The sequence below is a fragment of the Schistocerca americana genome, chromosome 1 (genome assembly GCF_021461395.2).
Source record: "Schistocerca americana isolate TAMUIC-IGC-003095 chromosome 1, iqSchAmer2.1, whole genome shotgun sequence".
In the NCBI taxonomy this organism is placed as follows: Eukaryota; Metazoa; Arthropoda; class Insecta; order Orthoptera; family Acrididae; genus Schistocerca; species Schistocerca americana.
Window position 1 is genome coordinate 504,722,326 of NC_060119.1, and position 20,545 is coordinate 504,742,870.

Genomic DNA, 20,545 nt, shown 5'->3' on the forward strand with positions numbered 1-20,545 from the left:
ATCAGTTTTATGCTATATTAGCAGGTCCTTTGCATTTTCTACGATCCATTGCTTCCTTCTTAAGGCTGCTGTATGTTGTGCGGTTCATTACGTCATCCAGTATCTGAAATCTCTTCCTTCCTCGCTTCCTTTTCCCTTCTACATAACCTACTAAAACTGTTTTTATCAGTCCGTCATTCTTTCTTGATATATGCCCAATCCAATTTCTTTTTCTTCTTTTTATTACATCTAGTAACTGTCTCTTCTCTCCCACTCTTCTCAGTAACTCTTCATTTATTACTCTGTCCATCCAACTTATTCTTTCTATCCTCCGCCATGTCCACATCTCAAAAGCCTCCAGCCTTTCTCTTTCTTTCATCCATGTTTCAGCGCCACACAGAAGAACATTCCATACATTTTATGAGTCTCTTCCTGAATTCTCCGTCCAGACCGCTGCAGAAAATTCTCCTTTTCTTATAAAATGCCTCTTTTGCCATTGTTATCCTTGTTCTAATTTCTGTGGCGCAATTCCAGTCGGTGTCTATCCTGCTTCCAAGATACTTAAAATTTTGTACCTGTTCTAATATTTCTGCATTCAGCATAATTTTTATTTCTCTATTTCCTCCTAGTGCAATACTTTCGTTTCCTTTCTGTTGATTTTCATTCTACAATTTTTTCCGTTAGCTTCAATGGTGTCCACCGAATTCTGTAATTCTCCTTCCCCTGTGGCTAGAAGGACCATGTCATTAGCAAACCTCAAAACACCCTACTCTTCTTCCTCCAATTTCTACTCCTTTGTCATCTAATGGGCATTAATCAATCATATTTTCCAAGTAGAGGTTGAAAAGGGTAGGTGATAGAGAGCATCCATGTCTTACTCCTTTTCCTAGGTCCGATCCAGTTTGTACTTTCTCCTCTCACTTTAACTCAGGCTTTTTGATTAACATATAATGAGTTTACAAGTCTTCTGGTTTTCCAGTCCACTGTCTTTTCCCTCATTAGAGTCGCCATCTTGTGTCAAACCACCAAAGCCCTTTCTAGATCGAGGATGCACATGTATGGCTCTCTTCCTTCTTCAATAAACTTTTCTCCCAGCAGAGTTGTCTGTAAAAAAGTTGATGGTTGGTACTTTCTCGTCATCACTTCACTGTTGAGTGATTCAAGTTCCAGAGTTTCTGGTCTGCGATCTGTGTCCTATATAGCTCTTTTAGATAGTCTTCCTATCTCTGGAGGACATCGTCACGATCTTTGTGCACTATCTCTTCGTCTTTACCCAATATTTACAGAAGAGCACTTCCTGCTCTGTTTTGATCCCATGTCATAGTCTTTCCTCTGTTGTATAGTAAGTCGTATCTTCCCTTCCTGTCCACTTCTTCAATTCCATCACATTTCTCTTTTAGCCATTTTTTACTAGCCTAGGTTGCACTATTCATACTACAAATTATGGGATAATTTCTCTTTACATTTGCCCCTGATGTAGTCAGAACGTAATCTGTACATTTCAATGGATCACTCACAGGATACGCGAGATAACCGAATCTGATTCCTGCGAAGCATGTCAGGCGTGGATTGGAGTCACTAACTGCAGACCATTAGCTGAGATAAATGGCTCTATCTCCAGGCGTCTCTTTCTAAATAATGAAATCACTGCAGTAGAGCCCTTCGTGGAGAGCGTGCCATGACGTTACAAAACATATGTATCAATCGTGGGAAGTGTTTCGTCACAGGGTTATTTGGTAACCGTGATAGCGTCACTCGGTGACGAGATAACTTCAGAAATGAAATTTACACAACCACATCGCATGCTTAATCAAACGACGGACTGTAAATACACTAGAAGTCGTAGTATTTTAAGAAATTGTAGTTTCACGCATCCGTCCAATTGTACGCTCCTATTACACATTTTGCTTATCTTCTTCTGGTCCTTCTAAATATAAAAAGAATTTTGAGTGCTTCATTTATGTACAGTCTACATAAGTACTCGCACTCGTAAGAAAATTCTTTCACAACACCTTATTTGACCATTACTTTCATTCATCAGTTTTTTGTTGCGAAATGTGTTTAATGAAGTTCTAACAATATAGAAGAATTTCCCCTTGGCCTAGCAATGACACAGATTCTCGCAATACTCAGGCACAGGGTGATCACTCGTTAACGCAACCGCTTTAGCCGCGTGCGGCCGTTAGGCGATGGCGGCTGCTGTGACCGCAGCTCGGTTCACAGGTGGTCTACAGTAAATATAGTAGAGTTTGTCGCCTAAGTTATTTCTAACATAAATAACAAGCACCAAAAAAAGAAAAATAAATTACCCCTTTTATTAAATAAGGAGGTGCTACAACTGCCTCCCTTTGTTGTTCATTTCTGACATCTGCTTAGGAAACTGCTCATTACACTCTGTAGTTCCCACTGAGAAATGGCAGCAATTTCTTGACGAATGCTAGCTTTAAGTTCATTCAAGTGTGTGTATTTGATTTGTACACTTCCTCTTTTAATGGCCGCTCAGAGGCAAAAACCGCAGAGGGTTAAATCGGGGGGATATTGTTAGTGATACCTCTATCCTGAAACCCGTCATGAATTTCCTGTAATGAGAAGTTGCTGTAGGTGCCTGCACAAAGTCATGTTGAAAGGCCACGGAAGCTCATTCTCTCTCAGCTAACTGATAAAAAAAAAAAAAAAAAAAAAAAAAATGTTTCCCGCATATCTCTCGCTGTTGACTAATTCCTGAAAAAAAAGGCCTATTACTCTCTCACTGCTAATAGCACACTACACACCCGTTTTTTGAACATGCAGGGGTGCCTAGAGTAGTACGTCAGGATTTTCAGAACTCCATTAACGGTTATTTTGTGAAGTGACGTATCCACTGAGGAGGCACCACGATTTGCCCATAAAGAAAGTTAGGTGAGGGTCAATTTCTCTGTCACGGACCCTATTCAAAATCCATTCACAAAACTGCAACCTTTCTACAGGGTCACCCGATTTAAGTTCTTATACTGCAGTTGTTTTATAGGGCTGTAACTTCATTTCAACAGAGCCATAGGCAATACCATTCGCTGAAAAATATGTCCAACTGGTTTTGAATGAGACCCATCCAGAGCATGCCCAACATTAGCGAGAGTTTCTTCTGTGAGTACTGTACAAGACTGTATGTTTCCTGCGGAGAACACTTCCCGTTTCGCGAAATTTATTTATCAGTCGGTGAATAGTTCTACGATTATGATCTTGAACATCTGGAAATTCCACTTGATATAATCTGCCTATGACGCACACTGATTCTGTACAAACGCAAGAATCGTACAAGAATACTCCTTAGCGGACAGAATACTTGTATTTAGCCATTCCAATTTAAACGTTTTCATTCAATACACTGTATTCCGTCGCCTGACAATCTCACGCTACCTTCGCAACAATTCTACACAAACAAAGGACCTTGCATTGGAGGGGAAATACATTCCCCACCAGCCCCGCCGCCGGCTGGCTACCGGCTGGGCAAAAGAATGTCTGCCAGGCACTTGTGTTAAGAAATGATCACACGGCATATTATAGCACGACAGGGGGGTCAGAAAAATGTACGCAGTCGATAATAATGGAGCCAAATGATATACCGCTAGAATTCTTGAACGTAGGGTAAGGTAATTCTGAGTGTTAAAAGTGACGCCCATTGGCAGGCAAACATCGTCGATGCCGCTGAACTTTTGACAGACTATGGTGTTGCCGGTGTGATAGCTGCACAGGAAGCCTCGATGATTTCTCGTAGCTCGTTCAGTGTAGATGGCTTCTGTTGATAAACATAATTTTTCAAGGTAAAAGTTAAGCGGTGTAAGGTGTAGAGACCGTGGTGGGTACTTAATAGCTCCTTTTCGACTTGTCCATTGTCGAGGTCGAGTTTCATCCACACAGGCTCTGACATCTCTATAGCAGCGAGGTGGACCGCCATCTTGTTGGAGGTAAAATCTTTCATTCCAAGCACCTCTCGGATGACAGGTAAAAGCCATGTTTCTAGCTTATGAAGATACACTAATATATCCGCCGTCAGCGGATAGGAAAATCTCAGAGTGTGAGCTACAGCGTTTTAATTTAAACTAAAGTCTTTCTTTAAAATTTACAAAACAATATTCGGGAGGTAGGAATGATCCTCCAAGCCTACCAATAACTAAATCAGAGATTCTTCCAAACGTAAACTATCTGTAGTAACCATACAACTTCACCAAACCAAGCCCCCAGGCGTCTCGTGAAGAGCGGCGCGGAGTCCACGTTGCCGTCACCTGAGTCCGAGGACGAGTAGAGGCCCTGCGAGGATGGCTCCGGTACGCTGGCGGCGGTGGACGATGACGCGGTGGCTACGATGACACCAGTGGGCTCGCTCGGCGTGAACTGCCTCTCCAGCCTCCTGCGCCAACCTAAATACTGCTTGGCGCATGGATATGGCTGGCTCTATTTGCAGTCACGTGTCGAGCGGAAGGAAAGAGGTCCGCGGCTGTAGCGACCTCTTGCGGCGCCGTGGACTCCATCCTTCGAACCGGGTCGTCCTCGTTCATAGCGTGAAGTGATCTTGGAATTTATGCTTTCCACTTTGCAGCCTCCAGTATTCGCCGTACGCTTGATCGACTTACCCCGCTTTCATGTACACTCTGCTCCCAAGGTTTTTGAGGTGACCTAGTAAAACGTTGCAATGCAGCAGCGCTGGAAGCTGGACTTGTTTTTGGTAGGGCCTCCACGGTTCGTTTGACGAACAGGTTTCGGGCGTTATCTGTGGTGGACGAACCACAGCCAGATGCAGTCGTACACTTTTCCAGAGGAAGCTTCTCGGCCCGCAAGGACCAGGTATTCACAGACGGTGGGTTTGCTGGTAGTTGGGTGCTCCAACGTTAGGTGAGTAATGGGGCCTCTTAGGAACACGGCTGCCAAAGAGGGGAAGAAAGCCAGTGTGCATACGGGGGGGAAGTCATTCGGGATGTTGAAAGGGTGGTTCCGGATGCCATGAAGAGTACAGGGTGCAGCCAGCTGCGGGTGGTGGCTCATGTCGATATCAATAACGTGTGTCGCTTTGGATCGGTGGAGATTCTCTCTGGTTACGGGAGCCTAGAGGAAATGGTAAAGATTGCGAGTCTTGCTTGCGAGATTAAGGCGGAGCTCACAATCTGCAGCATCGTCGATAGAACCCACTGCGAGTGGAGGGTCTGAATCAGAGACTCATGCGGTTCTGTGACAGTGTAGGCTGCAGATTCCTTGACTTGCGCCATCGGGTGGTGGGTTTCCGGGGTCTGAATAATAGGTCAGGAGTCCACTAAACACAGGAAGCGGCTACACGGGTAGCGGGGGCTATGTGGAAGGGACCGGGCGGTTTTTTAGGTTAGAGGGTCCCAGGGAACCACAGAAAGGGCATTCGTCTAAAAGGGTCAGGTAAAACACAGTAAGTTAGTTGTAGAAACGATCCGTGTTGTACTTGTAAATTGTCGTAGTTGTATTGGGAAAGAACCAAAGCGCCAAACTGGGAAACGATTAGATTGGCGTTACTGCATTCCTTCCAAGGACTATTGTTTTAATTCCGGGGTAACGCGAGCAGCCCAAGTTTCGTCAACTGTGATTATTTGACTTGGAAACGTAGGCCATTCCCTGTGACATAGCACATCTGTAGGAAAGTCATTGCACTGGCTAAGTGATTTAAAAAAAAATTGCAGCGGACTGTCAACAGCATCGATATTCTTGGGAAATGCACGATACACAATGTGTTGTGTTACGCAGCATCAATTCAGTACCGGTTTCGGTCGCGGACTATCTTCACAGCGGAAAATATTTACTGACAATTTCACATGGCATACATGCTATTTAATCAGGAAAGTATACGTCATTGCTTATTTGAAACCGTATGAAAATTATGCCGTTACGTGTTAATATTTTACTTTTTCGAATCAGCTTTGGCGTGTACTTTCCTCGTTAAATGGCATGTACCCCATGTGAAGTTGTCGCAATAGATATTTTTCCACTGTGAAGATGGTGCATGATTGAAACTGGCAGTGAATAAATGTATTGAGATGTAGCACAGTGTGTATCATACATTTCTCCAAGCAAACGACCTTTTTTTGTTATGAAACTAAGCATTTTTTAAACTCAGCGTGTGCAGGCTTTCCGACGCTGTCCGCATTCTGTAATAGTTTGATGCAGATTTCTTTTTGACACGTCAGTAAAAGCATGCAATAATGATAAACTTTAATGCAAGGGAAGGTTACTGTAATGGCGTTTGTGGATATCCAACAGCTGAAGGAACTTCGCGAGCCATCGCAAAGCTCTAACGGACATACTTCAAAACGGCACTTAACTTTAAAAAGGCGCTTTGTATATTACAGTATTACAGCATCAACAACAAAGTTATTAAAAAACCTTAACAGTGATCATAGCGTTGTATCGGAAATGGTGCGCACTAGGGTAATGGACTACTTGAAGGTTTTCCTAAATGTACCTCAGCAGGTCTCGTTTCCCTGCTGGTACCGGAGACCACGCCCGGTAACTATCAGAATCCCAGGCACAGACCAGACGCTTACATCTCAGTTAACCTTCCTTCCTTTTTACCGACAGATGCAGGACAATTTCTGAAGTACGCACGTTGTTATTTATATTTGTTATCACTATTCGTATTCCATGCATCTCTCTCTCCACCTATAGCTGTCTCAGATCTGTGGAATGTGGAAAGTAGTCGAAGATGTACGTTTTCTTTAAGTCCAATCTGGGGATTAACACTACGGAATATTATTGTATTTAGTGGAAATGTTTATTATACAGTAGCTTAAAATATTAATTCTAACGGTTATGTGAAATTACTCTTCAGCGGAAAACGGGGAATTACCCAACAGAAATGTCTTTAATGGAATATGTAATGTACCCTGGGACGTTGTTGATTGCATGTGACAGAATATATATCTGAATTCATCTGCACTAAAATTAAACCCTTGATGTTTTGAAATTAGATGGCTAGCATTGAAATTTAAGAGCTTGTAACCTCACCCTCACTTATCGACCTTAATGACAGTGAAAAATTAAACCGCGTGTACCTAATGGAAATTTGGGAAAAGCAATCGTCACCGAAGTTAATCTATCGGTAAAGAGGGAGGAAAGGGTTACATCTAAATGAAAGGAAAAATGCAAATGAAACTGGTGGAAATTAATTTTGAAAAGGGGTAAAGTTAATAAAGAAAGTAAATGTGCGGCCGTTACGTTAACAATTAACTAGCGGTAATTAGATATTTGAGATTTGGGGGAAATCACGGTCGCCAGTCCTAAGGACAGTTACTATAGTAACTGAAAAAGAAAGGTTATTACACATATAATTAACACTAGAAGCGTGGCAACTGAAGGTTGACACGTGTAGTGTGAAATCTGAAAGTTTGTCAGAAGTAATAAATTTCGCTACACTCTGACTTAATTTAGCAAAAGAATTAATAAAACCGGAAAATCGAAAGTTAATTTAGTGACTGAAGTTAATAGTGAGCTTTCTTTCTGAAGCACATCGAAATCCAGTAAAATACGGTTAGTCTTGGACTACCTCAACAATCATTTCAAAAGCAACTTGACTCTACGCAATTTAGAAACAAGAGATTTAACTTTGAACTTGAATTAAATGATTCTGGACTATTAACAATAGTAAAATTTAGTACGTACCAAGCTGAGCTGCAATCACAGGTAAGCTAAAATATGCTAACAAAACTCGCACTCTAAATTTGTGCTCGTGTAACCTAAATATTGTAGCCAGCTACTGAACTTTGAAATTAAAGCAGTGAAATCTAATTATATTATTTTAATGCTGGCGTTTGAATTTCAACGACACTCGGGTTCATTTCGGAAAAGGAAGGGACCCTGCTTGGCAATGCAATTGGGACAATGAGCAACAAAGGTTCATGCTAAGTTGCTGTAATTTTGCGAGGCAAATGGAACAATTTGAAAAGCTGAGGTCTGCCATACAGTTCTGAAACTTTACGTGCTTTTAGTCTTCCTTGTTGGTTGATTGAAGGTTTGAAGCCGTCGATCGAGGAGGTGGCGACAGTCACTCATTGTCGGCCGTCGCTGTTGCAGAAGCTGGATGTTGGCGCGCCTTCTTCTCGACACGGTCACCAGGCGAAACGGGCTCTTGATGTGCGCCAGCTAATGCTTCCCGTCCGCGACACCATGTCAGAAACTATCATCGCGAGTCGAGCGCAATTACATGCTGCCAAACCCCGAAAGCGCGGCAACTCGCGGGAGCGTCACACAACACACCTGCTCCACTCGCTACTCCAGCCAGACTCCCTCTGCCCGCGCTCCACGCGGCAGAGTTAACACTATCAAAGATCCTACACACTTTGATTCTTCACACGACCTATCGACGTAATCTTTCGATAGCAGTTTTCCCTAGGCAAGACCCAGCGTAACAATACAAATAATATTTACGAAACAAACCAATTATACATCGACATAAGTGCATAAATATATATATATATCCAAACAGTAAAGCAATTACAATATATAAAGAGACAGAAATGTCATATCTTGAGGTAACAAAACAAGGAAAAAAATAATAGTACAATAGATGGAAATAGGAGGATATGCATTTCCGGCGTTACACGTGCCCCACATTGTCTGAGGATGTTCGTGTAACGTAAACAGACTCAGAAAATGTCCCAAAAAAGAAACAGCGGAAATGCATATGCTCAAAACATCAACAAAATTTAGCATTCGTCTAATTAAGCATAAATAAATTTTTTAGACCATAATAATTGAGTGGAGACACTCCTAATCTTATTCCACTCTGTCATCTTGCACAAAATAAAACAGGTTGACAACATATTAAAATTCATAGAAAACATAGAAAATGGTTTAGCTATTCTAAAATTGTCAAAATTCCCAACAGTATCAAGAAATGGAATACTATTTACAAAATTAATCAGAGTACATGGTCATAAAAACAGGTAGATCAAAATACGCAAATTAATAATTAATTACATATAGTACACATTTTTACATAACCCTTTCATAATTAATATTCTCGTCATGGGAGTCCATTAAACGCTGAACAAGAAAATAACACACATCAGATCGAAAAAAACATAAATATTGACAGTAGAATTCTTTCAGCTGTCCAGGAAGAAAAACAATTCCGCCTTCCGTACTCGCAAGTACAAAGAATGCCGACAGCGGCCCAAGAGCCAACAGCGGCACAAGAGCCGACAGCGGCTCGCCTCGCCAGTATTGTTGCGCCCGCGTTTGCGGCACGGTTGATCTCACTCGCCCTTGTGACGGCGTTTCCAGAACGTCCGTTTCACTGAATTCTCTCGGAAAAACTCACTCCCCAGTAATCTCAAGGAGTCCATAAACACCATCACAGTGGATAACTCAACACTGTCCATCATCACACGCATGTACTAGCCTGAAACTTAAAACAGCGTCTAAGTACATCGGCAATGACTAGTAAATCACATATTTATGAAATCTTACAGCTATTTAAAAAATCATATTTACATTCCTTAATCTACTGTGACTCAGCTGAAAACTTAAACTAGGAGCTTGGATTTTTCAGTTGATTAGATCATGATTAAATTGATTAAAATTAAATTGATTAATCAAAATCAATTACTTATTAATTACAACTTCTTTAATGACCTTGGTCAGTCAAAAGCATGGCAATCTAGCAAATCGTTAAAACTTACACTCTATTTTACATACTGTATAAATTACCCATTGTGTGGTATTAATCGATCCTAGGTCGGTACAATTTCAAGTCTACAATGTTCCGTATACCTAATAGTTTTCCAGAGCTTGGATACTCTAAGCAATAAGCATTTGTGTGAGGTATACCAATGACTTTATATGGTCCATTATAAACAAACTTAAATTTAGAGATTTCATTGTCTATCTCGCTCGATTTCTCATGAGCTTTTACAAGTACTAAGTCTCCGATTGCAAACTTAGCAAAACGCGCTTTAGCGTCATGACGACGTATGCGAGCATCGGCTTTTAGCTTCATTACTTCTCGCAAACGATCCTTTTTCACACAAATACTAATGTCAATCCGTGGAGGGAATTTGATTATCTCTTCCACTAAACTTTTACTTCTGTCATCCAACAGGATTTCCTCTGGAGAAAATCCCGTAGATTCATGTCTCAAGGTGTTCATAATTCTCTCAAATACTGCTACATATTTGCCCCATGCCCTATGGTTGTGATGGCAATAGGTACGGCACAGTCGGCCTAGCTCGCGCATATACCTCTCAGCGGGATTCCCAGCCGGACAATAAGCTGAAATATGGATCACCTCGACCCCATTACTTTCCATGCCTTCATTCTACAACTTAGAAGTAAATTGTGCCCCATTGTCTGATAGAATCGCCTTGGGCTTACCAATATGAACAAAATAATCGTTCACAAGCTTGCTATAGACCGCTTTGGCTGTAGCTTTCCTAATCGGGTATAGCTTGATGAACTTGGAAAAAGCTTCTAGCACTACTAAAATGTAGGCAAAGTTTCCTGATGACTTGGGCAAAGGTCCGTACAAGTCCACGCACAGTAATTCAAAGGTGTCGTTAGGCCTTATACTTTGCATAGGACCACGACTCGTACAGTTGGTAACCTTCACCTTCTGACATAAATCGCAAGTTTTCACTCTGTCAGTAATGCGTTTTAACATGTTGTTAAAATGCACTACTTCACACAGCTTTTCCGTACATTTCTTCGGTCCACAGTGACCTTACGCCAAATGGTAGTAGTCTATTATTTCCGTGACGAATTTGGTGGGCCAGCATACCCGCCAAATATTACTATCTTCACCCTTACGTATGTACAAGATATGATCGTATATCTTGTAATACTTCCTTAATTTCTCTCCTTCTGGACTCCTTTCGTTATATCGGGTTTTCACCACATTTAAACAACCATCCTCGTTCTGATGACGACGTAGATTCTTACAGATGTTCATTATTAATTTACGTCCCTCAACTTCTTTAAAATAGTACAATTTGACCACTCCATCTGCCTCATCTTTCAATAGACCTTGATTAGACTCGGGCAACCGCGACAGCGCATCCGCTACGCAATTGTCGGTCCCTTTTACGTAACAGATGTCATAGTTAAATTGCTGTAAATACAACGACCACCTAGTCAGTCTTTCGTGAAGTAGTTTACAATCCTTCAGATAAGTGAGCGCCTTATGGTCCGTATGAATAATCACCTTACGGTCCCATAGGTAACCCTTGAACTTCTTGAATCCCCACACGATAGCGAGACACTCTTTCTCAGAAATCGTGTAGTTTCGCTCACTTTTTGATAAAGTTCGACTCGCGAACGCTATCGTCCGGTGTTCCTTATCCTCTCCTTTACCAACTTCTTGGAACAGTTCTATCCCCACCCCATAATTCGACGAATCCGTTCCCAGATGGAAGGGTAGCGATAAATCAGGATGAAATAGTATGTTAGATCTTAACAACTCGTCTTTTAATCTCTCGAAAGCGGCCTGACACCCGTCAGTCCACACAAACGGAACGTTTTTGCGTAAGAGGTTATTCAAATTTTCATCATTAAACACTTGTCCTTTTACAAATTTACGGTAAAATCCTGTTAGCCCTAGAAAACCTTTTAACTGTTTCCTAGACTTGGGTGGAGGACAATTCCTTATTGCCTCTAGTTTCTCTGGGTCCTTTGTAATACCAGCAGTGGTAATTACATGCCCTAAAAATTTCAGTTCCCGCTTCACAAATTCGCATTTCTTTAGCTTTAGAGTCATTCCGCCACGGCGCAATGCTCTAAAAACTTCATCTAACAGGTCACAATGGTCATGCCAAGTGGCATTGGCCAACAATAGGTCGTCAACATATACAGTTAATCTTGAACTCAAAGCCGGTCCTAGCACTTTATCTAGGGCCCTGATGAATACGGACACAGATATATTAAGTCCAAACGGCAGTACTCTATACTGATAACACCTGCCCGCAAACAAGAAGGCGGTGTATGGCCTAGATTCTTCTTCGAGTTCTATTTGCCAGTAACTAGCCGTCAGATCGAGGCTAGTCATGAATTTAACGTCATGAAAACGTTGCAAAATGTCCTCCATACTCTCTGGTCTGTCTGTTTCACGTTGAACGACCCTATTCAACGTGCGTGCGTCAATCACAATACGCACACTACCATCCCGTTTTGCTACAATGACCAAACCGTTATTATATGGACTCGTACTTCTTTCAATCACTCCCCATTCGATCATCTTTTCTATCTCCCGTTGCACTGCTTCCTTTTTGGACAGCGGTATAGCATACGGTCTCACGAAGAATGGTTCGTGCGGAATCACAAGCAACTTGCATTTATATCCTTCCACAAGTCCCGGTTTGTCTGAAAACACACTCTTATTCCTCATTATTACTTCATACAGGCCTCGTCTTTGTTCGTGTGTTACGTTTGACACACCGTCTACAATACTTTCCAAATCACTTTCTACACTATTGTCAATGCCGAGATTCCTCACATTACAGTAGTTCAAATTCACACCTGCGTCAATACCATTCGGCCAGTTAACAATGTGTATAGGCTGGTATTGCCTATGCACACCGTCTCCTGCCTCGTCAAAACTAACTACTATTGTTTTATCTTGGGACGTACATGTCAAAGTTTTGCTTTCGCAATTAATCACTGCGCGGTACTTTAATAGCCAATCTAACCCGATAATTACTTCCGTAGTTAAGTCTGGCACGACGACAAACTCTTGTTCAAATCGTGCCCCACATATCTCGAAGTTGACAAAAATCTGTTTTGTGACCGGTTTACTGGCCTTCCCAGTAGCACCAATAATTTTCACTCCTGTTACTGGCATAACTACGATGCCAGGTCTGTCTTTCAGTAACTCAAATATTTTCCCAGATACAGCACTCAATTCTGCACCGGTGTCAATCAACACGTTTAGTTGTAGGTCGTGCATATTAACAGACACTACTATCTGTCTACACTTGTCCTCGACTGTTTCTTTATTTTCCCGCAGTAAATCCTCGTCTATATCCAGGTCATTCCAGAAAAAACCATCCGGCTTTGATCCTAAATCCGGTTTATCTGGCGGCTTTTTCAGCCTCTGTTCACATACAGTTTTAATTTCAACACGTCTGTCCTGAGGCTTAGTCTGTAGCTTCGCCTCCAATACCGAAACCTTTTCCTGTAACTCGTCAACTAGTGAGTGCTGCTTTGCTATCACTTCACTAATTGTCACCTTCGTTGATTCCTCTTTGGTCAGATTGATCTCATCTACCAATCTACCTGGAAGAATGTGCCCAGTAGTATCTGCAATTACTTCCTCTAGATCTGCGCAACCCACACTGTTATCGTCTGACCGTATAACGTCAGCTCTAACCTCATACACTCTGTAATCTACTTGCTTTTCTACCAATCGTGTCCGGCTATCACTAAAATTTTCGTAATCTTTCTCCTTAATACTCTCGCAATGTTTAAACTGGATGTTCGCGTCGGATGGGTCGGCTACTTCTACCACTACAACTTTCGGTAAAGTCTGCCGGTTAGGGCCAGAACTTTCCGTTACTACTTCAACATTCAACTCCTGCGGGACGAAACACGACGCATCTTGCTCGTGCTCCCCCTTAACATCAACTATTTCTAGTAAAGTCTGCCGGTTAGGGCCAGAACTTTCCATCACTTCACAATCACTATCTTCCTGCGGGACGAGACGCGGCAAATCCTGCCCGCGCTCCCCATAAACACTTCTCCCGTACAGGCCCCTATAATCTCTTAGTTCGTCGTATAAGCGACCGAACTGCCTTAACCAGACCTCATCCCTCTCTGCATCCCCTCGCTCGATGACGGACGTTTTATCCGATATCTGATCTTCTTTCAACACTTGCGAATCATTCTTAAACTCAATCTCCAGTTCCGCTGTGGGTATTACAGCTGCCACTTTATAGTCGATTTCCGGAACACTACTTAAATTGTTCTCACTGACAGTGAATGTATTTTCTACTGCCGTGTATACAGCTGATCTACTACTTGTGGGCGCACTCCTTTCTCTTAACACTGGCACACTCTCCCGCCGTTGATTATTCCATACGGAATTTCCATAACGACGACACCTCGGTTTTCTACTGTTATTGGGCCGCCAAAATTTCTCCACGCCCGGTCGGCCCCTCACCGGCGCGGCTAATGGTTTCCCTGTCTCGTCCCAGCAGATACGCTCCCCGGATGCTGCTGAGGCGGCTGATCACACCCTCTGGCGTTATTACTATTCTGTGAAGCCCGTATCACGTCAGTGTGATACTGGTTTCCGTCATTCCTGTTATTATTTGCATTGTACCGATTGTTATTACGGTCCGAACCATTATTGTTATTGCTGCCATGGTTGCGGTATGCATTATTCCCATGGTTGTCGTTGTTGTGGTTGCTGTGGTACCCGTTGTTGTTACCACGGCCTCTACCACTGTCGCGATTATTGCGCCAATTGCCCTCGTCCTCCACTCTTTCCAGGAAATCATTTATTGTCCTGTAATTGCTTCCTACGTAGCGTTTTGTATCATCTGGAAGCTTTTTGTAGAGTTCCCAGACTATTTCGGATTCCGTTCGGCGATCACCCAAATATTCCAACTTGCGGATCCAGCCCTCACAAAACTCCTTCATCGAGCCGCGCGAATTCGCATCGAAAGGCCTCGATACGACAAATTCGCGCCAGACACTTTGCTGTTTTTGCTCTGACCAGTATTCAGCCAGAAACAAATTTTTAAACTCGTCAAAAGTCAGGTTCGTAATGTTGAGGTTTAGGCCCCAACGCTTGGCATCACCAGCCAACACATCAATAGCCGCATTAATTTTTCTCTCATTAGTCCATGATCTGGGTAAAACTCTTTCACAATTCTTAATGAAATCCGTCGGGTGTATACCGCCTTTTTTCAAGGGGTCGAACCGCTCCTCTTTCGTCAACAACTCCGAACTATGTGCACAGATTGGCACATAGCTCTGTTTTTCGTCAAGTTTCCTTTCTAATTCCGACACCCTCGTAATCACTTGGCAAGTGGTTGTCGCAAGCGTTTCCACTTCCCTCTTTTTCTCTTCGCAGGTATTAGCCTGCTTCGTCACTTTGGTATCTACTTCGGATACTAAAGCCTTTAAAGTTTCCACCTTCTGATGATCCTCTTTTCTCACTAATTGAATTTGTTCCGTCACCTTATTCTCGATGATCGGAGCAACTGCGTCTCCTACACTTTTCTCGATTCTGCTAATTTCGGAATCAAAACGAGTATTTATGCTCGCAATTTCCGCCTGAACGCCTATCATTTCCTGTTTAAGATTACCGATTTCGGTATTAATTACAACAATATCTTCTTTGATTTTATCAACTTTTGTGTTAAAAACTCCAACATTGTTGATAACAACGTTAATAGCTTTGTTCTGATTGTCTAGCATCCGTTCAAATTTTTCAGACTGAGCTTCTTGCTTGGCAGCCTGAGCTTCTTGTTTGGCAGCCTGATCTTCTTGCTTGGCCGATTGACTCTTGATTTCGTTAATCAAAACATTCAATAAATCAGTTAAATTCCCGGAAACTACCGGTTTTACTTCCGTAGCGGCTTCCTCTTTAATTGTCCCCCCGTATTCGTCATCAAGGGATTCAGATTTGATTTTCACTTCTGATTCCGAAACATTTTCTAAACTTTGGAATTCCATTTCTGCTCTTTGTTGCGTTTCGGCGGTCGCGTCTTTCATGCTAGCCGCCTGCCCCTGAACAATGGGTACCGCGGCGCGCGTTTCCCACTGTTCGACCGATTGTTCCGTATCCAAGTCTACCAAATTCTGGCAATTGTTGCCTTCACTCATTTTAATAATTTTCAATATAACTGCCAAATCTCAAATATAATTAGGATTACTCCCACTACTTATTCTCGCTGACGTAACGGCCTGTACGTAACCAGTACTTTGTTACGAGATTTGCAACATACAAAATTCGTGTCCAGGACAACCTCAAATCCGAAGATTGTCCTGTCACCAGGTCGCCACGTGTAACCTCCCCCTCACTTATCGACCTTAATGACAGTGAAAAATTAAACCGCGTGTACCTAATGGAAATTTGGGAAAAGCAATCGTCACCGAAGTTAATCTATCGGTAAAGAGGGAGGAAAGGGTTACATCTAAATGAAAGGAAAAATGCAAATGAAACTGGTGGAAATTAATTTTGAAAAGGGGTAAAGTTAATAAAGAAAGTAAATGTGCGGCCGTTACGTTAACAATTAACTAGCGGTAATTAGATATTTGAGATTTGGGGGAAATCACGGTCGCCAGTCCTAAGGACAATTACTATAGTAACTGAAAAAGAAAGGTTATTACACATATAATTAACACTAGAAGCGTGGCAACTGAAGGTTGACACGTGTAGTGTGAAATCTGAAAGTTTGTCAGAAGTAATAAATTTCGCTACACTCTGACTTAATTTAGCAAAAGAATTAATAAAACCGGAAAATCGAAAGTTAATTTAGTGACTGAAGTTAATAGTGAGCTTTCTTTCTGAAGCACATCGAAATCCAGTAAAATACGGTTAGTCTTGGACTACCTCAACAATCATTTCAAAAGCAACTTGACTCTACGCAATTTAGAAACAAGAGATTTAACTTTGAACTTGAATTAAATGATTCTGGACTATTAACAATAGTAAAATTTAGTACGTACCAAGCTGAGCTGCAATCACAGGTAAGCTAAAATATGCTAACAAAACTCGCACTCTAAATTTGTGCTCGTGTAACCTAAATATTGTAGCCAGCTACTGAACTTTGAAATTAAAGCAGTGAAATCTAATTATATTATTTTAATGCTGGCGTTTGAATTTCAACGACACTCGGGTTCATTTCGGAAAAGGAAGGGACCCTGCTTGGCAATGCAATTGGGACAATGAGCAACAAAGGTTCATGCTAAGTTGCTGTAATTTTGCGAGGCAAATGGAACAATTTGAAAAGCTGAGGTCTGCCATACAGTTCTGAAACTTTACGTGCTTTTAGTCTTCCTTGTTGGTTGATTGAAGGTTTGAAGCCGTCGATCGAGGAGGTGGCGACAGTCACTCATTGTCGGCCGTCGCTGTTGCAGAAGCTGGATGTTGGCGCGCCTTCTTCTCGACACGGTCACCAGGCGAAACGGGCTCTTGATGTGCGCCAGCTAATGCTTCCCGTCCGCGACACCATGTCAGAAACTATCATCGCGAGTCGAGCGCAATTACATGCTGCCAAACCCCGAAAGCGCGGCAACTCGCGGGAGCGTCACACAACACACCTGCTCCACTCGCTACTCCAGCCAGACTCCCTCTGCCCGCGCTCCACGCGGCAGAGTTAACACTATCAAAGATCCTACACACTTTGATTCTTCACACGACCTATCGACGTAATCTTTCGATAGCAGTTTTCCCTAGGCAAGACCCAGCGTAACAATACAAATAATATTTACGAAACAAACCAATTATACATCGACATAAGTGCATAAATATATATATATCCAAACAGTAAAGCAATTACAATATATAAAGAGACAGAAATGTCATATCTTGAGGTAACAAAACAAGGAAAAAAATAATAGTACAATAGATGGAAATAGGAGGATATGCATTTCCGGCGTTACAAGCTCTGGTCTGGATTTCTAGTTAACACAAGACTGAAACAAATTTCGTATGCATCGCCCAACCCGTATCAGAAACGCTATTTTTTCTAAACGCCTGGCCATCTGCAGCTCCAACTTCTGCTACTTTCATTTCCGGCCAAGCCGTGCATACACCATAAATTTTCAGGAAACCGGTGATGACGAGTATGCGCGGTCCCCAAATGAGAAGGGCCTTGGAGAATAATTAAGAGATCTACTTAATTTGTATTAATTATTTACTCAAACCAAGACCGGTTTCGGGATTTTAAAATCCCATCTTCAGGTATATGATATTATCGTATTTGGTAACACACAACAGAGGGTCGGGCAAGTCAGTGCAAGAGCTCCAATCACTGCATGTTGGCGGAAACGGGACGCCACCGGGCAGCCGCATGGTAGAACCTTTCTCAGTGGCGAATGGTCCACGTACCAAATCTTGGCCGGCCGCTGTGGTCGAGCGGTTCTAGGCGCTTCAGTTGGGAATCACGCGGCTGCTACGGTCGCAGGTTCGATCCTACCTTGGGCATGGATGTGTGTGATGTCCTAAGGTTAGTTAGGTTTAAGTAGTTCTAAGTCTAGGGGACTGATGGCCTCAGATGTTGTCCCATAGTGCTTAGAGGCATTTGAACCATTTGAACCAAATCTCGTGTACATGTTGGAGAAGCAATGAAACATCATCAGTCTTTCAAATATTGAGCCTGGCGAGATTTCCAAAATGTACGCTTCTTCTAGATTTTGTTGTTAGACTGATCTTTTAAACTATCAGAATGTGCTACATAATAATTATTCCATATCAATTTCTTGCTTCACAGAGTCTTACTGGGCATCCACAAGTAGTCGGTACCGTAGCCACGGGGCTGTTACCTGTACTCACGATGTACAATGGAAAACGAGAAGACACAAGCGTTCGCGCGGCTTTGTGTACTTACTCATGCCTGTGTGGAGCTATGACGACACTGACTAAAACGTTCCGTTGTTCTTCCACTAATCTGTCGTGCGGCTGTACTCGTTTTAGGATTCATGCGTTAAAAAGACTTGACTGCTTAAATAATCGCTCTTAAAACATTATTCAATGTACGTGTCGCTCCACTTGTTACGTATTTTCTCGTAGTAGTGTCTCTGTCAATATCCCTTATATTCACCAAGACGCCGGCGGTAGAGTTAGCTTCTATTGCCTATAGCTTTTCCTTGAACATTTATATTTTTGATTATAACTTCCTGTCACCCGTCTTTAAAATTTCCACACTGAATATTTTAATTTCCACAATAAATTTAATTTTGCGGGAATATAGATTTCTTCTAAATACAGCTCTTGTTTTCCTTTTTGCACCGTTGCATGTTTACCGTAACTGAGTGGACAGCGAGCCGGCTTGTCATGCTAACGCACCAGGTTCGATTCCCGGACGGGCTGGAGATTTTCTCCGCTCTAGGACTGGGTGTTTGTGTCGTCTTCATCATCCTCATCCTCATCGCCGAAGTGGCGTCACCTTAAAAGATTTGCACCAGGCGATCAGGTCTACCCGCCGGGGGCCCTCCCCACAACACATTTCCCTTCAATACAGTTTGTTATCTGCAATTAACGGAGAATTCTTTTAGAGTACTGTTTTTTGAATGAAGAGCATAATTTAGGGCTATAATAAAACTATATGTGTTTGGGTTATTTTTCACTTTGCTAATGTTATTTTGCTTAGAGTCGGTTTATTTATCATTTCTATTGCCAAACGTGCTATGCTCATTGTTTTTACTGTTTGTTTTTGACGTTTGTGAGACTGTCTGCTATTGTTTGGCGGTAAAATGTAGAGAAAGCCCCTGGCGATAGTGTAAGAACGGGGAAACATGTGTCAGTGAAGGGAGGAGAAGCAGAAGTCATGTTTGGCTCACAATACTCTAAACATATTTATTGTCCAAGTAAACATGGAGACAAGTAGTGATGAATATTCTGTATTACTTTCTCACTCAAAATTTAAATCTTTTGTCTTAAGTTCCATTGCCTCGATGGACGACTCCACTCTTTATGTCTTACTTCCGTGCGTCACTGGCAGTAATATCACGCAAAGGTTTTAGAACATTCTAAATGCGTCTTTAACAATAGTCTCGGTACTAGACATCGATACTGACGGGCCTGCGACACATTAACCTTGGGTTAAAAACCAGATTCTGTTGCTTTACCTTGCTTTTGTGGTGTTTCAAAGAATTTAACACATTTTTTCTTCTTTCGAAGATATACAGCAATGGAACGATCAATGTGGAAAGAACTCTATCTATGTTGACAAGTTACTATCCAAAAATATCCCAGATTGGTGTCGAGTCTGTGAAGAAAATAATCGAAAATTGCAAGTCGAAGTGTAAGTATGATTAAAATTCACCTAACACATATATTTGAAACATGTGATACACTATAGATTAGCTCGCATGTACTGGTAACCTTATAAGTATGTAGGATGATCACGTTATCACTTAGATATTCTTTCTTTCTGTCTTTTGTTTTTAGCTGGGACAGGTCAGTGTATGACAGCGTACCTGATCAAAAAGTGCATCGCCGAGGGTCTTACTGCCAGCTCATCATCTTCATCGATCTTTAATAATTGATCTTAGTAGATTTCAATACTTAATCCAGTGTGTGGATTTGTTTATTGGGGTAATAAATAGTTCAGCAAATTAAATGTTACTTTTTTTACATTTTGGCGACCTAATGAACGTACTACCATACAGATTCACTCAACCGTTTCATTGTTTTATATCGACGAAGTGGCAACAAATTGTCATTAATGACATGGGAATATGATTTTTAACTGTACAACAAATAATCGGGAGAAAGCTGAGGTACGATAAGTGAAATGTGTAGGGTTCACCTTTCATTGTGAAAGCAAGAGAACTCATTTATCACTAGTACAAATAATGCAGAATAACATGAGCATTATAATGGATAACCCGTATGGCACCGGCTGCAGCG

At 41.9% G+C, this 20,545-nt stretch overlaps 1 protein-coding gene across 1 annotated transcript in view; it reads left to right on the top strand.

Annotated features, from left to right (window-relative positions):
• LOC124567794 overlaps positions 1 to 20,181 on the top strand; it is a 34,856-nt gene extending 14,675 nt beyond the window's left edge. Inside the window, exons 5-6 of the mRNA XM_047131047.1 lie at positions 19,814 to 19,937; positions 20,084 to 20,181. Of these exons, the coding sequence (XP_046987003.1) occupies positions 19,814 to 19,937; positions 20,084 to 20,181 (222 nt within the window). The remainder of the gene's footprint in view (positions 1 to 19,813; positions 19,938 to 20,083) is intronic.
• The last annotated feature ends 364 nt before the right edge of the window (positions 20,182 to 20,545 follow it).